Source organism: Monodon monoceros, unplaced genomic scaffold, assembly GCF_005190385.1.
Source record: "Monodon monoceros isolate NGI ecotype Baffin Bay Population unplaced genomic scaffold, NGI_Narwhal_1 Super_Scaffold_15, whole genome shotgun sequence".
NCBI lineage: Eukaryota > Metazoa > Chordata > Mammalia > Artiodactyla > Monodontidae > Monodon > Monodon monoceros.
The window spans coordinates 14,246,745-14,268,515 of record NW_021703771.1 but is presented as its reverse complement, the minus strand read 5'-3'; the positions used below and the strand labels follow the sequence as shown (position 1 = coordinate 14,268,515).

The following is a 21,771-nucleotide window of genomic DNA, read 5'->3' as shown; positions in this document are numbered from 1 at the left end:
TCATCTAACATTTGTTACCTACTCCATTACTTAGATCAACAGTTCTCAAAGAGTGATCTAGAAATAGCAGAAAGAGAGGGGTTCCCAAGATCTTTTCCTGGAGTCTGAGAGGTTAAAACTATTTTCATGATACTAGGACATTATTTGCCTTTTTCACTTTCATTCTTTCATGAATGTAAACTAGAGTTTTCCCAAGGCTAGAAGGCATGTGATAGTGAAATAGATTGAATGCAAAAGTGGATACAAGAAATCCAGTCTTCTGTTAAGCCAACCATTATAGAAATTGTAAAAATTGCAAAACAATATCACTCTCTTCACTGTAATTATTTTGTTTTGAAAAATACTTATTTTTCAGAAGGAACATAGCTCAACATAATAAATCCATGTATGACAAGCCCACAGCGGACATCATACTCAACGGTGAAAGCTTTCCTCTAAAATCAGGAACAAGACAAGGATGCCCACTCTTCACACTGTTACTTAACATGGTATTGGAAGTCCTAGCCACAGGAGTTAGACAAGAAACAGAAATAAAAGGTATCCAAATTGAAAAGGAAGAGGTAAAACTGTTACTATTTGCAGACATGATATTATATACAGAAAGCCCTAAAGACTCCACCAAAAACACCTGTTAGAAACAATCCCATTAAAAACAATAAAATACCTAGGAACAAATTTAACCAAGTAAGTGAAACACTTGTATACTGAAAACTATAAGACACCAATGAAAGAAACTGAAGACACAAATAAATGGAAAGATATTCTGTGTTCATGGATTGGAAGAATATTGTTAAAATGACCATAACTACCCAAAGCAATCTACAGATTCAATGCAATCCCTATCAAAATTCCAATGGCATTTCTCACAGAAATAGAACAACCCTAAAATTCACATGGAACCACAAAAGATCATGAATAGACAAAGCAACCTTGAGAAAGAAGAACAAAGCTGGAGGCATCACGCTCTCTGATTTCAAACCACATCACAAAGCTATAGTATTCAAGACAGTATGACACTGTCATAAAAACAGACACACAGATCAATGGTGTTGGGAAAACTGGACAGCCACATGCAAAAGAATGAAACTGGACTACTTTCTCATACCATACACAAAAATTAACTCAAAATGAATTAAAGACCTGAATATAAGACCTTAAAATATAAAAATTCTAGAAGAAAACATAGGTGGTAAGCTCCTTAACACAGGTCTTGGCAATGAATTTTTAGATCTGACACCTAAAGTAAAGACAAAAGCAAAAATAAACAAGTAGGACTACATCAAACTAAAAAGCTTCTGCACAGCAAAGGAAACCATCAACAGAATGAAAAGACAATCCATGGAATGGGAAAAAATATTTGCAAACCACATATCCAATAAGAGGTTAATATCCAAAATACACAAGGAGGGGCTTCCTTGGTAGCACAGTGGTTAAGAATCCGCCTGCCAATGCAGGGCACATGGGTTCGACCCCTGGCCCAGGAAGATCCCACATGCCATGGAACAACTAAGCCCATGCGTCACAACTACTGAGCCGCACTCTAGAGCCTGTGTGCTACAACTACTGAGGCCCATGCGCCTAGAGCCCATGCTCCGCGACAAGAGAAGCCACCGCAATGAGAAGCCCACGCACAGCAACAAAGAGTAGCCCCTGCTCGCCGCAAACTAGAGAAAAGCCTGTGCACAGCAACAAAGACCCAACACAGCCAAAAAAAAAAAAAACCACAGGGAACTCATTACAACTCAATACCAAAAATCAAATAACCAACTTATAAATGGACAGTGGAGGTGATTAGATATTTTTCCATAGAAGACATACAGATAAATAGCCAACAGATATATGAAAAGATGCTCAACATTAGGGAAATGCAAATCAAAATCACAATGAGATATCACCTCACACCTGTCAGAGTGCCTATTATCAAAAAGAGAAGAAATAAGAAGTGTTGACAAGGATGTGGAGAAAATGGAAGTCTTGTGCAGTGTTGGTGAAAATGTAAAGAGAACTACCATATGACCTAGCAATTCTACTTCTGGGTATTTATCCAAAGAAAAGGAAAACACTAACTTGGAAAGATATCTGTACCCTCATGTTCATAGCATCATTATTTACAATAGCCAAGAAATGGAAACAACCTAAATATCCATTGATGGCCGAATGGACAAAGAAAATGCAATACATAAATACAACGGAATATTATTCAGCCATAAAAAGGTATGAAATCTTGCCATTTGTGACAACACCAATGGACCCTGAGGGCATTATACTAAGTGAAATAGCTAGAGAAAAACGAATACTGCATAGTATCACTTACATGTAAAATCTTACATGGGGAAAAAAAAAAACCAACAACAACAAAACACCAAGCTCACAGATAGTTTGGTGCTTGCTGGGGGTGGGGATGGGTGGGTGGGAGCGGGGCTGGGTGAAGAGGATCAAAAGGTACAAACTTCCAGTTACAAGATAAATAAATCATGGGGATGTAATGAAAAACGTGGTGACAATAGTTAATAATACTGAATTGCATATTTGAAAGTTGCTAAGAGAGTAGACCTTAAAAATTCTCATCACAAGAAAAAAAATTTGTAGCTATGTATGGTAACGAATATTAACTAGACTTATTGTGGTGATCATTTTGCAATAGAGTTGATCTTTGAACAACTGGGAGATTAGGGGCACCAACCTCCCATGAAGTCAAAAATCCACATATAAGTTTACAGTTGGTGCTATGTATCCACAGCTCCACATTCTCGGAATCAACCAACCAAATACCATGTAGTACTATAGTACATATTTATTGAAAAAAATCCATGCATAAGTGGACCCACACAGTTCTAACCCATGTTGTACAAGGGTCAACTGTATATACAAATATACAAATATCGAATCATTATGTTGTATACCTAAAACTAATATAATGTTGTATATCAATTATATCTCAATAAAACAAAATATTTATTTTTAAGTGTATCTACATTCACATGTAAAAATTTATTCTTGTTATTTTTAATAAATTAGTAAATACTTTTAAAATGTATTGGCTTTACTTTCTAATATAGCAAATACAGATAAACATAGCCTACGTAAACGAAAGCTCTTTTTTTCCCCATTTTTGGCCACGTCGTGCAGCTTGTGGGATCTTAGTTCCCCGACCAGGGATTGAACCTGGGCCCTTGGCAGTGAAAGTACGGACTCCTAACAACTGGATTGCCAGGGAATTCCCCCAAAGCTCTTTAGGAACCTCGATAATTAAGAGTATAAAAGAAGGCACCAAGACCAAAATATTTGAGAACTGCTGAGTTAGAATACAACTGAAAAGTAATAATGACAAGAGTATGGCCATGGACTACATACAGGTATGGCTCTCTACCAGATCCTTGCTTCTGAAATGGAGCCCAGCCAGTGGGAATGACCATTCAACCTATTATGAATTCACATTATCTAGTCTATATTCTCCTATTTTATCCATGAGGACGACAATAGGAAATTGTCAAATGCTTGGTACAGCGTTGCACTGGTTCAGCCATCTGCATACTGTTTTCTGTAAAAGGTAAGGCGGTAAACATTTTCAGCTTTGCAGGCCAGGTGGTCTCCACTGCGGTTGCTCAGCTCTGCTGCTACAGCTCAAAAGCAAGCACAGGCGGTAAGTAAATAAACGGGTATGGCTGTGTTTCAATAAAATGTTGTTCACAGACAGGCTGGGAACTAGATTTGGCTCCTAGGCTGTAGTTTGCTGACCCCTGCCCCAGTCTACCAGCATCCAAAAACACTATTGAAAACAGAAAAGAATTCAGCTTGACGTATATTCTTACTAAACTAAACCTTTATTACTGATCATTGTTTTGTGAATTAAAAGCAAAAAAACAAAAAACCACACACTTGAGCAAACTGCTCCACTAAATATGGTACACAAGAATTTAATAAAAGAAGAAAACATTTAACATGATCATCACATTATGAACAATAGCAATGCTACACTTGAAAAGGAAAGTATCAACTTTTGAGATTACCTCTGAAATGTGCCACTGATTTGAAGATGCAGCAGGATTCTGGTTTACACATTCTGACTTTCTCTTAGATGGCCATTGTTTCTGGTTACTTTCTGGAACCTTTGGCTCTTGATGTTCTTTAGTTTCTGAAATTGTATTTGTTGCTATTATCATTAAAAGGCAAGAATATTTGATAATAACAAAATAAACCTAAATGATAGAACATGTTAAAAAACTGTATTAGCATTTTGCTCTTAAAAAACAAAGAAACTAAAAACTTTAAGCCAGCTGCTGACAATTTGCTTTTAGCAAGTTAATTTTTCAAAGCTGCAGTAGCCATCTTCCTAGGTTGTTACCTAGAGCTTTACCAAAGACCATTCTGAATTTAAATGCTTCTGGTCTTTACCAGAAAACAAGGAAATAAATAAGTAAAAATTTAAAAACATGTATGTCTTACTAATAAAGAGAAGCTAGTTCACCACTTTTCACAGACCTCTAGCTTTTTAACAAAATTTTTACCTTAAACTAGCCTGTAATTTACTTTCTTAAGCGTCTGAATAAAAGAGCCTCAACAATAACATTGACTATTTTATGAATGTCAATATTCTGTCCCTATCATAACAGATGCAAAAATTCTAAACAAAATATTTGCAACTGATATACAAAATATATAATAAATTATGACCAAGTTGTGTTTATTCCTAAATGCAAAGTTGCTTAACACTTGAAAGTTAATTCAATTTGCCATAATAATAGAGGAGAATAGTCTGTGGTCAACTCCAAAAATGCGGAAAAGGCATTTCATAAAATTCAATACCCAGTCACAAAAAAACTTTTAGTCTAGGTATAAAGCAAAACTCACTCTGTTTTGATATTTGATAAAGAATAGCTGTAAGACTCTAAGGCAATTATCATGTGAGGGTAAAATAATGAAAGTGGCTCTCTAAAATAAGGAGTGAACAAAAACGCCACCTATCATTCCTTCTATTCACCATTATGCTAGAGGTTATAAGTGCAATACAGCAAAGAAAAGAAAGTTAAAGGACTGGAAGGCAAAAAATGTTATATTATTTTCAAACAACATGAAAGAATTTATAGGAAAATATTAGAATTATTCAGTAACTTTAGCAATGTCACTGTAAATATGATAAATAGCCAAAAATCAGTTGTATTTTTACATACCAGCAACAAAGTAGAGGATAAGTATTTTTTTTAAAAAAGACCCCATTCATTATCATATCAAAAAAAAATCAGATCTCTAAGTACATCTCTAGCAAAAGATAAGCAAAATCTCTACACAGAAAAGTATTTCTTCAATAATCTTTTAAAGATTACTTAAATGAATGAAGGGATATGCCAGGTTAGTGGACTAGAAAATTCATCTGTTAAGATGTCAACCTGTCCCACTAGATCTCAATCAAAATCCCATTAAAAAAAAAAAAAATGGGGCTTCCCTGGTGGTGCAGTGGTTGAGAGTCCGCCTGCCGATGCAGGGGACACGGGTTCGTGCCCCGGTCCGGGAGGATCCCACATGCCGCGGAGCGGCTGGGCCCGTGAGCCATGGCCGCTGAGCCTGCGCGTCCGGAGCCTGTGCTCCGCAGCGGGAGAGACCACAACAGTGAGAGGCCCGCGTACCGGGAAAAAAAAAAAAAAAAAAAAGGAAATCTGACAGATTCTAATATTTATATGGCAATCCAAAAGGCTTAGAATAACTAAAATAGCTTTGACAAAGAACAAAGGTGGAATTTACACTGACAGATATGAAGACTTAACTGCAGTAATTATGTCAGTATTAGCACAAAGACACAAAGGACTATGGAACAGAGAAGAATTCAAGACCAGACGTCAAACACAGACTCATCTAATTTATAACAAATCACTGAGGGGAAAAAGGGTCTTTTCAATAAATGCTGCTGGATCTACTGGATATCCACATGGGGAGAAAAAAATGAATCCAGACACTTGATCTTAGCTATACACAAATATTAAATTCAAGTAGAATATAACTCTAAATGTGAAACGTAAAATGATGTCTTCCGCAATATATGGAAAGGGCTTCTTCCCTGGTGGCTCAGTGGTTAGGAATCCGCCTGCTCAACGCAGGGGACATGGGTTCGAGCCCTGGTCCGGGAAGATCACACATGCCACGGAGCAACTAAGCCCGTGTGCCTCAACTACTGAGCCTGTACTCTAGAGCCCACGAGCCACAACTATGCAGCCCGTGCGCCACAATACTAAAGCCCGCACGCCTAGAGCCCAAACTCTGCAACAAGAGAAGCCACCGCAATGAGAAGCCCGCGCACTGCAACGGAGAGCAGCCCCCACTCGCCGCAACTAGAGAAAGCCCGCCCGCTGCAACGAAGACCCAACGCAGCCAAAAATAAATAAATAAATTTATAAAAAAATAAATTAAATAAAATATATGAAAATATCTTTATGATCTTGGAGGAGGAAAAGATTTGTTTAAAGTCACAGAATACACTCACCACAAAGGAAAAGACTGATAAATTAAAATGCATGATAATTAAAAATTTCATCAAGTCTTCACCACATAATAGGAGAAGTTACTTGTAAAATATATACCCAACAAAGGAGCTGTATCTAGACCATATTAATGTCTCCTAACATCAATGCGAGAAAGGAAGGAAACCCAATGGAAAAACTGGGGAGGCTTGAACAAGTACTTCACAAGAGGATACCCATATGGCCGATAAACACAAAAAAGCCTTCAGCATCATTAGACATCAGGGAAATGCGAATTAACCACAGCGAGAGATCACTTAGCAGAATCAGAATGTTTAACATTAAAAACCAACAATAAAAACTCTTGGGAAGAATGTGGAGCAAGAGTAACATAAGTGCTGGTGAAACACAACACTTTGGAAAACCGTCCAGCACTATCGATGAGCCGAATATATACAACATCCTGTGACCCCACAGCCCCACTCGGAATACACTTGACGGAAATGTGTGTGAAAGAAATGAAAGCATTAAATTAGGTGCCAGGTCAGTATTATAAACAAGAATTTTTGGTAAAGATGATTTTTCAATCGTATCAGTTTGTAATAGGTGCCATGAAAATATAGAATATGAGTTTCCCCCAATTACTAGCAAGAGGAATCTATAGTCGGCCCTCCGTATCATCAGGTTCCACAGGGCTGACTATACCACATCAATTTACAGAAGGGACTTGAGCAACCGAGGATTTGGGCAGCCGAGGGGGATCCTGGAAACAATGCCCTGCGGAGGCGAAGAGACGCTGATGTTCCCAATCAAAATAATGGCCGCCCAGTTTGCAGGGACGGAGGGCTTTCCTGTGACATAGGATTTTCCGGGGTAAAACCAGAAAAGTCCCAGTGTTCCTCTTCAGTCCAATCAAAAGAAAAAATTACACCCAATCTGGCAAACTTTGTTTGGACAATGGTCATCCAATTCATGACCCCATTCAAAAATCTGATGGTACTCTGACACCTAAACAAATAAAAAATTTAAGCCTGACATTCTAAGTCTAACTAGTCTTATCTCCCATTTCTATACTACCTGTGTTACAGTTTTCAGTATAATTGACCATCTTTGTTCCTAGAATATTTTATTCTTTTGCTTATGTTACTCCCTCCATCTGAAATACTCTATCACTGCCATTTCTTCCTATTTAAATGCTAACAATGCTTCACGTTTCTTCTCCTCCACAAACTATTTCCTTATTTCCCCTAAACCAAATTAGTTCCTCAGATTTCTCCTTGCACTGAATCCTCATAGCATTTTATTGATGTGGTTCTCATGATACTCTATATTCTACCCAGCATTATATTTATCAGCAGATGTCCCACACTGCTTGGCAATCTCCTTGGGACCCTGTCTCATTCATGTATATATCCTTAGAACATGCACCATAGTACTCATATATTGGAAAAGCAAATGTTTGACAAAAGAGGAAAGGGAGAATTATCATAGAAATACAGCCTCTGCGTCCTTTCCAGAAAGTATTTATCAGGCCAACTGAGAACAATAACTCCATGCCACGGTATTTTCCCTCCAACCTTCCTTTAATGCACCTTTTAGACAAATAAACTTTCTTTGCTATAGAACTGAATACTTTTCATACAATCTATAAACCTTAACTGAAATACAAGATAAAGGGACACAGTCATAGTCTTACATGGCAATTGTTAGGTGGCTGGTCAACTTTCACAAGTACAAAGTGATTCTCTTAATTAAAGAAGTAGTCTGTTTTGTCACTCTTACCTTCTAATTTTGTTAGAAGGCTTGATTCACTTTTATTCTTCAGGGTTACTGAATCAGTAATAAGTTCAGAACTCTTCTCATCTGACATCAGAGGTTCCGTGGAACGAATATTTTTAACAGACTACATAAAAAGAATAAGATTTGATTTGATTTTATATAAAGTCTCATCAACAGAAGTAGTACTAATCTGTCTTAGTGTTCAGTATACTGAAGTCTCGCCTATATGAAAAGACTGCTAGGAAGATTATTATACTTGCACGTGGACTCACAAACTGCCAGGAAGATAACTTCTTGAATTACTGAGCAGAGCAACGGGAATGGCCACAACCATCAAACTGGCCACTTTACTTTCAATAGACATATTAATCAAATGATAAAATTTAGTCACTTAAAAAGAGAGGTTGGAAAATTTGAATCTAACATAAAACACACTTCATTATTTTGTTACTGTGATCATATTTTATCACCAAAAATAACAGCACTGGTCAAAATTAAGATTTGCATAAGTCTAAGACAGTATTATTCTAAATCCAGAAAATAAACTTTTGACACAACTATGCACTATTCTCTAAGATAGCTGTAAACCAGTTAAACTCATTATTTAAAAGCAAAGACCATGAAAGAGAGAGATGAATTACAAGGAATCGAAAATCAGAAAGACCTACATTGCGATGCCAGGGGTTTAACTCAACTATAGTAACAATAGTGTAACCCCTAAAAATCAGTGCACCAGGGACTAAAGCTGTTTCCTGTCTTTGAGGTTCACACATCTGCCATATCAGGACGCCAGGACTATCTAAGCCCTCACCTCTGCCCCATCACAAAGCCACTCCCTCATTTTTGTCTAAGATGCCCTGCCAGGTCATATGATTAAACACACCAAGAAACAAAAGCCGGGGGGCATGGCTCGCCCCGCTATTCCCAAATCCAGGCCAACTAACCTGCTAAAACACTATATAATAATTGCTAATTCAGAGTTACCCCAGAAGATCACTGATCATTGCCCTACCACCTCAACTGAGGAGAAACAGTTTAGGACTTATGTGCTACTTCCCGTCAGTGGTCCGACATATCTTGGGGCTTCAGGAGCACTGCTGGAGATACATAAATCATGGACTCCTTTCCCGGAAAAAGCTCCATGGACCCTGGGTCAGGAACCCTTGCTTCATGGAAAGATTTAAAAATGGACATACCGTTAAATGTCTCAAGTCACTGGAATCATTTCCACTTGATTTAGATCCAGAAACGACTGTATCTCGGCATTCTGATCCAGAGATCTGTCTGTTACCCATGAAACAAAACAATTGTAATGTTTAACCTGAAATCAATCATTTCAACGAATTATTTTTTCAATTTTAAAGTTGACTTTTAAACAATATGTACACCTTTTAATTGGAAAAATCACTTGGAAAGATTTTTTAAAATAAATGTATGTATGTATGTATGTATTTATTTTTGGCTGTGTTGGGTCTTCGTTGCTGCGTGCAGACTTTCTCTAGTTGCGGCGAGCGGGGGCTACCCTTCGTTGTGGTGCGTGGGCTTCTCATTGCGGTGGCTTCTCTCTGTTGCAGAGCATGGGCTCTAGGCATGCAGTCTTCAGTAGTTGTGGCACACGGGCTCAGTAGCTGTGGCACACGGGCTTAGTTGCTCCGCGGCATGTGGGATCTTCCCGGACCAGGGCTCAAACCCGTGTCCCCTGCACTGGCGGGAGGATTCTTAACCACTGCGCCATCAGGGAAGTCCCCTGGAAAGATATTTTTAAAAATAACAAGATTCCAGTATAAAGGTGACTAAAGTGCTGGGCAGTGATAAAAGTGAGAGAGATGAGTAGTAAGTAGGTGATTGCCTACCCTGTTATGTAATAAGTAACAGCTGGAGTCAAGGTATGACTGTGGGAAAGGACAAGGGAACAGCAGTATGTAGATCAAACTACACTTCAGGTTGCAAATAGCTTAAGGATAAGAACTAGGGTGTAGGCCCTCCTATGGGAGACTGCCTAGCTCACAATCTATCAAAACAAGCACCAAGAAAATGGCTGGTTTGTTTATTTTTTTGAGTGGGAGAAAATCTCCTAAGCTAGCACTTGAAATGGAGATGACAAGAAAATAGTCATAAGATTTTGGAGCTTAACCTTGACATCCAAAATGCTCTTTAATATCAATGTTCAGTCAAGCCCTAAGTATAATAAGAATTTAAGTATAGAAGAAACCAGCTAAAAACAAACGGTTATATTTCTAAAGTTTACTTGCAAAATGATTTTCTAGCATCCAAGGAGCCTTTCCCATTAGAAATAATGTAATGAATAGCGGTTATAGTTAAAAATAGAGTAGAAAAATGAGGTCCCTTAGCTAAGCTGGAATATGAGATTCTCAGTTTTCAAGTTGAAGGAAGGAGAACACATTAGATGTGGTGAACAATACTTCATCTCTACCTACCCTGCCCCACTTCTTGAAGCCCTAGGCTCAGAAGCAAATGAGTGGGGACTTCCCTGGTGGGCCAGCGGTTAAGACTCCCTCCCAATGCAAGGGTTCAATCCCTGGTCAGGGAACTAAGATCCCACATACTGTAACTAAGCCTGCACGCCACAACTACTGAGCCCATGCGCTGCAACTAGGGAAGCCTGCATGCCCCAATGAAGACCCAGCGCAGCCAAAATAAATAAATTAAAAAAAAAAAAAAAAAAGAAGAAGGGCTATGCTGACTGTAAAGTGAGGTGCACATGTAAAAACAAAAAGGAGCAAGTGAGTGAATTAATCATCTCTCCCACTGATAGCTGCCCCTTTCCTTGCACTAGCTGCAAAAGAAATTGTTCCCAGACCTCCCTTCACCCCTATGGAGACTTCCATACCCACTAAAAAGAGTCTTACCAGAGAGGCTACCATAAGGGAGAAATGTTCAAACATCAGGAGTTTTTACCCCAGGGCTGTTTGCATAGTCTTTTTAAGCTTCGTGTTGACTTAATCTTTTTTCCTCTGTGTTTCCTAATTCTTTAATAGTTCTTTTAATGAATATTTTAATGAGTGCAAAAGCAAAATAAAGTCTTATCTCCCACTCATTCCTCATACTAAATAAAAATGTAATCATAATTACTTTCACATAGTAAAAGACTTTAAGATCATTCTGCCATCAATCTTCAAGTTTTGAAACCAAATTAAAAAATTAAAACTCAAACATACCTTTTAGTAAAAGGTGGTGCAACTGAAGCATCTGTCTTCTCATGGTAATCCGGGCTACTTAGAAGGTTAACTGGGACTCTTCCGAACGGGCACGACTAAAAATGTTTTGAAAGATTAAGTAACTAACTAGGAAATAAGTATAGACCTCACCACTACCATTTTAATCAGAGTTAAAAATAACTTACTCGTTTAGCTTTGTTTGTTTGTTTCAAAGGATTTCGATGGCCTCTCTCTGCATCTTGAGGGGGTATGTTCTCCCTAAACAGAAAGAAAATACTCCTGATTTTTAAAAGAATAATATTGACACATGCATTTTCATCAACTGTTAAACACTGTTATTGTAACATGAAAATATATATGCAGATGTATAAATAATATAAATGTAGGACGAGCATTTAAAAAATGGATTCAGTTTCCTTACCCATACAAAAACCTGGCTTTAGTCTGTGCTCTGGAATCACAACTGATGTTCCTATTCGGTAAATGTCCAAGTGTACTGGGGAACGGTTCTTGCACATTTGATACTGTAGATGCTGTAAACATTTGAAATTGTAATTAAATTTATAAGGACATAAGAAATACACAAAAAAGTAATCTCATAAATAAGAATGTTTTAAAAGTCAATTCATAGTAAATATTTGTCCCCAAATAAGATATGCAGACGTGAAGATGTTATGAAGATAATTCTCTAACTATACTTCAAAACTATTCCATAACTATATAACTGTTTACGCAAGAGTAAAGACACATTCCTTATTTCTAATAGCAAAAAGTCATTCTCTCGCCTAGATCAAGTTTTTCTGTTTGTTTGTTTTTAACTGAAGTATAGTTGATTTACAATGCTGTAATAGTTTCTGGTGTACAGCAAAGTAACTTATTTACATATATTCTTTTTCATATTCTTTTCCATTATTGTTTATTACAGGATATTGAATACAGTTCCCTGTACTATACAGTGGGACCTTATTGTTTTAGATCAAGCTGTTTTTAATGTGTTACCAATTAGAGTTTGATTAGGGAAAAAAAATTCCAACAAGAAAGTAATGACTTTCTTACTTCTAAAAGTCTTACCTCCTTTACATCTAAAACTTAATCTTAGATTTTGATCATTCTAAATAAATGATATTGTTCTATAAAATATTATCCTGAATCCTTTTTTGCAGGACAAAACACCACAGAAAAGTATTAGCACACACTAACGTATTTACCTGATAAACTCTTCTTTTCTTCCTCTGAAAGCAGCTGCCTTTTTTGAAGGTTTAAATTCCGAATGGCAATTTCCAGCATTTCTAGGGGTACTGCTCCACTTTCCACAGCTTTATGAAGAAGTTGCTTACTTTTTTTCAAATTACCTAACAAAGTAAAAAATAATCGTCATTTTAATGCAGCAACCTTTACTCCCCAGAGGCGTATTCATCAGGACCTAGGAAAAAAATTTAGAAGTCTTAGGCAAAAATGTTTACTCCAAGGCTCACGCACGTTATTCATAAAAAAATAAGCAATTTCTCACTTCTGATAACAAGTCATGTCAAACAGTTTGCTTGCGTAAGATGTAACTGATGTGATTATGTATTGGTTTATTGCCACGGTCCATTTTCACAAGTAAAAGAAATGTTAGCAAAGCAGTTACAAAATGGGGGCAGCAAAGGTCAACTCAAACAGAAACTTGAGAGAATTTAGTAAAAGGGAAAACTAAGCCTTAGATGTTGCAACAGTCTCAAGAGCATCAATCTGTTACAACACAGCAAAATAATTATCATTTATAATAACATTTAGTCATCAAGGTTGACATCTTTTGCTAAAGGGAATTCCCATCAAAAGGATTCATGTGAAAAAATGTAACAATAAAGATTAATCTTTAGCTACCAGACTTAGCTACACCACCCCCAAAACGCAAAATAACTGAGAAACTACCAAAATCACCTTTTGACTACAGATAAATTACCAAACAAATTTTCTTTCAACTGCAAACTTACCCAATACATTTAGTTTAGAATTTCACTTATAAATATTAAATGTATACGTCATGTATTTTATGAAATGTGTTAGCATTTTGGGGAGCCACTAGGCTATACTATGCACTTGGCACTTGGGTGTAAAAATGGTTAAGAGTCAGCCTCTAGCTTCTCACAGTTTACAAATTTTAAGAACATAAACATATTTGATAGAGACTTAAGACTACATTTATTCAGAGTACTGAGATTTCATATATTGAGCATTTCAGGATAGCAAAAGAAGAAAGAAAGGCTTGGACAGGAACTAATAATTAGGGAGCTTATTAAGGTCATAGACCCCTTTGAGAATCTGATAAAAACTATGGAATGTCCTCCACCCCTACAAAAATACACATACACACCAAAAGCACATAGGACTTTGGGGATTTTGCATTTTTCCTGAAAGCCTATTCATCAACCTTGTTCAAAATAATCACAATTTGGACCTTGAGGTTACTACTACATCCCAGTGGTACCAATGAGGTTTATTTCTTATTTACAGATAATATAATTTGAGATTTTCAAAATTCGTATTCTAAAGATACAAGTTTATAGCTGCTGTGGATAGGCCGTAACACCTCAAAAATTTTAAGAAGTAGAATGAAGGAGAGATAGATGATCTTAAAGGCCTGGCCATGCCCTAACGAGCAGTGAGTCAGTTCTCCTAGGCAGGAAAGGGACGATTTTTTTTTTAAGTCACCTGATAGTGCACAGGATAGATCAGAGAAGATGACTCAGATAACTAGGACTCAGAAGTCATCTGCATAAGTAGAAGTTCAGGATTTGAGTTTATACAGTGCTTTTCTCCAACCTCGGTCTTGGCGAACACTCTCTAAGGAGTTAGCCCCGCTTTGGACATGACTACAAGGATTCTGGCTGAGCCAAAAAGAAAAAATGGTGATAATATGTGTATTACTGGTGGGAAATGGGATCAGGGTTGGAGCAGCAACAAGGCAAATGGAAAAACAGGAAAACGTGGCCAGAGGGCCAGCAGGATAGATCCAAAGGCCCCAGAAAATGAAGAGAAAAGGCTAATGGCCAGGCTAAAAATGTCTGAGGAAGAGACTGCCCTTGTTCTATCTAAAATGTCCAGACTAGGTAGAACCAAGTGAGCAAGAAATAAAAGCTTCTACAGCAGTTTACTTTTTTTTAATTGAACTACCAATTAATGCTACAATTATATTCTGATATATATTTTGGTGCTATGACACCATGGCACAAGATAAACTTATCTAAGCTCTGGTTTAAATATCTTATATCCTCATCCCAGAAATACTCAGTAAAGAAGCCACTTTCCTTTAGATGTTTCCTGAATCTAATAGCACACACGTGATGTTCATGCTTATCTTCCTGGGTTACTCCTCACAAGTGGAAGGGCCAGTATGACAAATATTCTCCACATGTACACTTAGGTAGCATTCTTCCCCCATATTCTCATCTGACGTTTCGCCTCATACTTCTATTTCATACACATGATTTAATATTCGAATGTACGTTACAGTAGGAAGTTATCTTCTACTTAAAATTCGGACTTGACATTTTCAGATTACCTTGTGATAGTTCAAATTGTGCAAAAGATATATGCACGAAAGCAAATTTCTTGCAGTTTGCTCTGGCCATCTGAAAGTAGTCGCGTGCGTCATCTGGCTCTTGAATACTGAAATAAAGATTTCAGAGTCAAGTTTTAAGAAAAGGGACACATTTGCCTAAGTTTGATAACTCCTCATTCTATTTTCCAAAAGACACAGGATATTGTTCTTTTTTCTGTATGTAAAATTAAATAAGTTAATTTTTACAATCTTTTTAGGCAGAGTCTAGAGTACGTAACTTTGTGGAAATATGCACACAGTAAAGATAAAGAAGGTTTACATTACTCACTTGTTAATTATAAACAAAAGGATTTCGTCAAAAAATATTAAATTTCTTACAAGTAATTCTGACAACATGTTTTCATTTTACCTTTTGGTGATGTAGTTATGTGTTATGTAATGTAGTTAGCTAAATGCAGTTAAAATGGTAATACTTACGCTTTTAATTCAGCAAATCTCACTTGAATTCTAGCAAAACTCTCATTTTGCCCATATTTATCTGGAGGAAGTGCTTCAATTGCTTGATTGTAACGACCAATCAATTTATTTAAAAGGGCATCATTTAAAGGGACACTGTTTTTCTCTAGTTTGAGCAACAAGTTCAACCAGTCCTCTGGGTTGTTTGCCATCATCATAATTTGGTTAACAGTTCCCGAGTTATCTGAACAGGGGACAAAATATACCACAACAGAGGAAAGACATAAAACAAATGCCAAATTGCGCTTTTCTTTCAAATTACAGTTAATCACTGATACTCTCAGTATGAACATACACAAACTCCCTAAAATACTTTTTTTAAAACTTTAACAACTCATGTAAATATAAGCAAACTTATTTACTGTATATATATTTTTATGATGGTATACTGTACTACAAAAAGCTATATATTTTGAAGGAAAAAAAACCTTGGAAATAGATGTCTATGAGGAGCTTTAGAAAACCACATGCAGTCTAAGGGTATTGTATGCTGCAGCAGCATAGTTCTATCTTCGCGTCCTAACGATGCAGAGAAAACCTGAGCCTCTCTCACCACCACCAGCACCAACTTTCTTGGAAAATTCTTCATGCCTATTCATTAAAAATTTAGAAACTTACTGCCCTAGTCCTAACATAACCTTTACAACCTTACTGGTCCAACATTATATCCATATTCCTCAAACTTAGTTTTAAACCGATCAAACAAAACCAATTTACAAAAGATAAGCAACTAGTATGGTCATTTTCCTCTCCCTCCAATTTACCCACATTTCTCCAAAATTTTCATGTTGTTAATCTATTTTTAACCTTCTTTAGTGTTACTAGTTGTCCTGTTCAGGATATTTTAGTCATTATTAAACATTATTAAATTTAGATTTCTCAGAGAAACTATCGTTCCTTCTATTAGTTTCAGTTACCTTCAACAAGGGTTAAATATTTGCTTTTACAAACAAAATTACTGTTTCTGCTTTTTACTAAAAAAAAAAACCAAAAACAAAAAAAACAGATTCATAACTTTGTTTTTACCCTTAAATTTAATTTGGTCTGATCTTAACTTCATTTTCAGCTTTACCTCCCATCGCCTTCCTAACAAGTTAGCCTTCAAGGTGTCTAAAAAAAGGTCTTTGAAGATGTATTTCTCATACCCCATTCTCCCTCTGTTAAAACCTTAAAGCATCCTGTCTTATTGGGTTAGTATTCATTCGATGTCAAACATATGTTACAATGTAGCATAGTAGATACTAAATTCTTCTCATCTAGAAACCACGGTTTTAATCTTCCTCAGTATCATGTCTTACATCCCAATTATCAATATATGTTAAGTATTCACAGTTTTGAGCAACTAAAGATTTTAAATAAGGACTTATCTACCTTGGCGTACAAGCTTTGTTACCACTGTTTAAATACACAAAGTGTGGTGATAGAATATCACCATATTAAGAATTTGCTTAACACCAAAATGATCAGTTTCTAAGTGGTTTCAAGTGAATATGACCTGCCATCATGACTAGTTATAGGTTCTTCCATTTGCTTTCAACCCCTCATCCACTTAATGGTTAGTACAGGTACAACAAACTTATCCAAAGGTCACTTTTCAAAAATCTCAACAATCTAAAATGTAGTAAAGAATTCGGCTTCTGAGCTAATACTTTTCATAAAACTAGGGCATTAAACTTTGGGCACTTTCACTCATTCATCATTCAATAAACATTTAAGTACCTACTACTTGCTAGGCACCATTCTTAGTTCTGCAGACACAACACGACCAGATAAAAGCCACACCCTCAGAGAGCTCACTTTCTAGTGGAGGAGAGAGACAATAAACACATATGAGTAAATGAGATATAAAGTGACTAGTGCTATAGAGAAAAATAATACAGGGAAAGGAAACAGGGGACACACACCCAACCCCACAGGTTGCTATTTTAAATAGGTGGGTTAGGGAAGGCCTCGATGAGATGACATTTGAACAAAGACTTGAAGGAGGTAAGAGTGGGCAGGTAGCTGGGGAGCGGTGTTCCAGGCAGAGAGCAAGGACAAAGGCACTGGGATAGGAGCTGGTCCAGCACACAGGAGGCATAGCAAGGAAGCTGCTGTGAGCAAGGGAGAATAGGAAAGGCCAGGAGAGTAACAAGAAGATTCTTCAAATCAAATACTGAGTGTTTAACCTTAAACCTGTACATCCTTTTATTGAGATTGGTGAGGTTTTCTCAGTTTGCAGCAAAAAAAGGAATGGAAAAAAAATGGCATACCTATTGATGGCAGGCATATCAGCAGAAATGAGAGCTGCCAATAATGGAAGAGTTATGAAAATTACCTCTGAGCACACTGTAATATGTGATGTTAAGTGTCCTTTCTTAAGAAAGTGGAAAATTGTGGGAATATTTCCACACAAAAGGGTTAAAACATAAAATGTTTGTGCTCTAACTGGTGAGCGTCAATTACTGAGAAAAGTACACCATGTGAACACCCAGTGGTTAACATTTCCTTCCTTTACCGCAGAGGTATTCAAAACGAGGGAACTCACCTGTAGTATCAGCAGAGACTTTATTCAAGCTTAGCTCATCAGTAAGGTCTTCGTTTTTAAATTTATTTTTAATATCTCTCACTTTGTTCATTATGGAATCAATTGTCAATTCTCTGCCGCTTAAATCCTCAGCCTCCATTTCTAAGGAAAAAAAAAATCGAACTATTCAGAATTCCTATTTTTACTAGCATTAAAGAAAAAAATGTTGCAACTAGCCTTTTAGAACCCAGGAGACTAAAGCATTATAAATATGAATATCTCAACACAGATATTATCGGGGTAGTATTTATGAAGCTATGTGCACAAAAGCAACAGCATGTCTTTGTAATCTGCCCAGCATGGATTCCAACACGTAAGTCCACCTCTTCTTTCCACCAGAACGTCAATGAAGCCACTGCACAACACAGAAGTTGCTGCCCCCTTTCAAACTTTCCATTTTTCTTCTCTGCCTTCCTTTCACTCTTTTTCCAGAATTATTTTCTCTGGGCCATCTGCAAATTCAGTCGTTTAAAAAAAATGTGATGGTATGTTTGCTTGGATTCTGGTAGTGACATATAGGCATAAAAAAACCCTTTTGGTAGTGAGAATAACCATTCATTTATTCATCTGCTTTATGTCAGCAAACCTGCACATTGCAAGTGCTTTCAAAGCATGATACATACAACATCACTGCCCTTTACTGATAAATGGGGTATCAGTAGCTTGTTCTTGTGCATATCTGGCAGAAACATGATGTGCTACCTTAATCATTCTAATACCAAGAATCTACTGTATTAGTACAGTACTGAGCACTTGCTCATCTGCATGGTGTTGATGTTTAGTCCGCAAAGTGTCCGCAGTCTTTCTTCCTGTCAATCTCATCTTTGTGATTCTCAAACCCATCAATCCAGTAACCCAGGGCCACTGATATCAATGGCGCCCCAGACCTCGAGCGTAACAATGAAAAAGGGGGATAAAGCGGGCAGCTAGGTATCACCCCTTGAAACCAGGTTCCAAAGGTAACTGTCAGAATCACGGCCACCATCTCCTCTCCCTGTTCTAAAACACCAGACAAGAGAGGGAGTCTCCCCAGATGCCCTGCCAGGCCCTCTCTCCAGCCAAGTCCACATCTACCTCTCGTTTCCCGGGTTCTCAACAAAAAAAAAATCTCCGGCACTACCGGGAGGATTGGAGGGGCAGAGAGCCCGCCCCTCCCCCTCCAGCCCGTTGAGCCGCACCCTACGTCTTCTGCCAGGCTGTGAGCCCTCCCCGCCTCGCCCCCACCGCTCACCGGCCCGCGCGGCGCGGCTAAAGAGCTCACACACCGGCCGCCGCCGTCCCTCCGTGCGCCGGCAAGGTCGGACTCTCCGCCGCAAAGCTGAGTTGAGAACAAAAGATGGAATCCCAGCCCCTCTCCGCAAACACGTTTGAATTTCCCCGCCGCGGCCGCCGCGGCCGCCTATTGGCCAGTGCTAGCTACGTGAACACGTCTGCCGTGATTGGTTCGTGTGCCCTGGCACCGCCCCTTCTACCGCGGCCCACGAGCCCAGCCCCGCGGGGTCTTCCGGTCTGACTCTGCCCGCTCGGCGCCGGGAGTCAGAGGGGTGCTGGCTGTCGGCGGGTGTCCCCGGGGCGCCGGTAGACTGGCTTTCCTGCACCTTCCCGTTTAACCAGGCCATAGTTTTGCCCGAGAGGTAGCCACTCCCGGGCAGAGTGACCCGGTGCAAGGAAAATAGGAGTGCGGACGCTGCTCCCAGCATCAGGACCTAAAAGGGGCCGTGTCAGTCGGCCCTTCCCCGCCACCGCCCCCTCACTCCTCGGTTCTTCAGGCTCCTCACTGCCCGACTTAGGGAGGATGCGGCCAGGAAGGATCGTTCACAGCGCCAACTCAAGAATCTCAGTGCTTTTTGTCCTTGAGCTTCCACTAGCCTTAGTTCTTCCACTATACTTAAATGACTGTATGCCTCGTCTTCAAGCCAAGGCCCTCCCCTTTGTCAGAATTCTGCGCAAAACTCACACGCCCATCACTATTGCTATTTCTGAACTCGCCTTGTTAGCCCCCCTCCCTCCGGGCCTGTCCCACTTTAGAGCTCAAGTGCCCTCGGGGGAAGGGCACCTCCCTGGTAATTACGCGAGGGCGAGGCTCTGCGGCTAAGTGGCTTTGTGGTCCAAGGCAGTGCTTCTCTTCATTTGCGAAACGGGATGCCCGTTGTACCGGCATTATGACATATGCTCTGTGGCAGGACAGGTTGGTTAGTTTTGTGTACGTGTAGGAAACTAACTGCAGCTGTCGCTTGTTAACTCCAAAGCTGTCCTTAGAACCCTCGCATTCCCAGCTCTGACTAGCCACCCGGTCAGCCTGAAAGCCCTTCCATACCGAATACATCTTTCCATAACTTCTGGCTCTGTATTTTTGCCTCAGCACAGCAAAATGATTTGCTATACCTGGTTGGCTAATCACTACCTTTGCATCATTGAGCCTAACACTGCTTTTAATTGGAGGAATATACTATTCCACCAATTCTTGTTGATCTCTTTGGGGCCTCATCTCAAAACTTGCATTTTGAAATGCACTTTGAAAATTGCATTTTCCTGAAAATTCTGCTACTAACTCTTCTTTCTGTACACTCACTCCTTTGGTGAGCTCTTCCAATCTTTTTTCTTTTTTGGGGGGGTGCCGCACTCTGTGGCATGCGGAACTTCCCTCACCAGAGATCGAACCTGTGCCCCCTGCATTGGAAGCAGGGGAGTCTTAACCACTAGACCACCAGGGAAGTCCTCAAATCTTACCTTTTAAAATACCATCGTTGGGGACTTCCCTGGTGGTCCAGAGGTTAAGAATCTGCCTTCCAAGGCAGGGGATGTGGGTTCGATCCCTGGTCAGGAACTAAGATCCCACAGGCTGCGGGGCAACTAAGCCTGTGTGCCACAAGTGCGCTACAGCTGGAGAGCTGGGGGACCCCAACGAAAGGTCCCACGTGCCGCAACCAAGACCAACACCTGACGCAGCCAAAAATAAATATTTTATAAAATAAAATACTATCTATGTGTTAATTATTCCCAAATGTATAACCCCAGCAGAACTCTCTCTCCTGAACCCCAGACTCAAATATCCACTGTCTACTTAACGTCTCCACTTAACTGTCTCATAGGTATTTTAAACTCAAAATGTTCAAAACAGCCCCTGATCTCCCCACTCCCAACATACTTCCTACAAAATCTTCTCTGTAAAAGACATTCCTTGTTCCATTTTTAAGCCCAAAATCTTGGTGTCATTCCTGACCCCACATCTAATCTGTAAGCAGATTGTGTCAGGTCCAACAAGGTAGTCCTGGATCCTACCACCTTTCTCCACCTCTACTGCTACTGCCCTAGTACCGAGCACCTTCCTCACTCACCTGGCTTATTGCAGTAGCCTCCTGGCTGGTCTCTTTGCTTCTGCCCTCACCTCAATTTGTTCTCCAGCACAGCTGAGTAATCTTCAATGAGATCATGTCACTCCTTTGCTCAAAACCCTTCAGAGCTCAGAATAAAAGTCAAAAGTCCTTACAGTGGTCTAGAACTGCACTATTTAATATGGTAGCTATTAGCCACATAGGGCAATCGTGCACTTGAACTGTGGCTACTGCAACTGAAGAACTGAATTTCTTAATTAGTTAATTTAAAAACTGATAGTGCAATTATTGGAAGAATTTTAAGTATATTGGAACAACTGGAGAATGTGAATCTACTTTTTCAACTGTGAATTTTGTGAGCTCTAAATGCAGATGAAGTACTTCCAATGAAAGTGTCTGG

At 38.9% G+C, this 21,771-nt stretch overlaps 1 protein-coding gene across 1 annotated transcript in view; it reads right to left on the bottom strand.

The window, feature by feature from the left end:
* TTK (TTK protein kinase) overlaps window positions 1–19,334 on the bottom strand; it is a 41,085-nt gene extending 21,751 nt beyond the window's left edge. The window contains exons 1-11 of the mRNA XM_029224007.1: window positions 19,268–19,334; window positions 17,998–18,138; window positions 15,432–15,654; window positions 14,955–15,061; window positions 12,619–12,762; window positions 11,832–11,943; window positions 11,596–11,668; window positions 11,411–11,505; window positions 9,428–9,515; window positions 8,235–8,355; window positions 4,011–4,135 (exon numbers count right to left, since the gene is read on the bottom strand). Of these exons, the coding sequence (XP_029079840.1) occupies window positions 4,011–4,135; window positions 8,235–8,355; window positions 9,428–9,515; window positions 11,411–11,505; window positions 11,596–11,668; window positions 11,832–11,943; window positions 12,619–12,762; window positions 14,955–15,061; window positions 15,432–15,654; window positions 17,998–18,136 (1,227 nt within the window). The 5' untranslated portion in view covers window positions 18,137–18,138; window positions 19,268–19,334. The remainder of the gene's footprint in view (window positions 1–4,010; window positions 4,136–8,234; window positions 8,356–9,427; window positions 9,516–11,410; window positions 11,506–11,595; window positions 11,669–11,831; window positions 11,944–12,618; window positions 12,763–14,954; window positions 15,062–15,431; window positions 15,655–17,997; window positions 18,139–19,267) is intronic.
* Window positions 19,335–21,771: the final 2,437 nt, after the last annotated feature.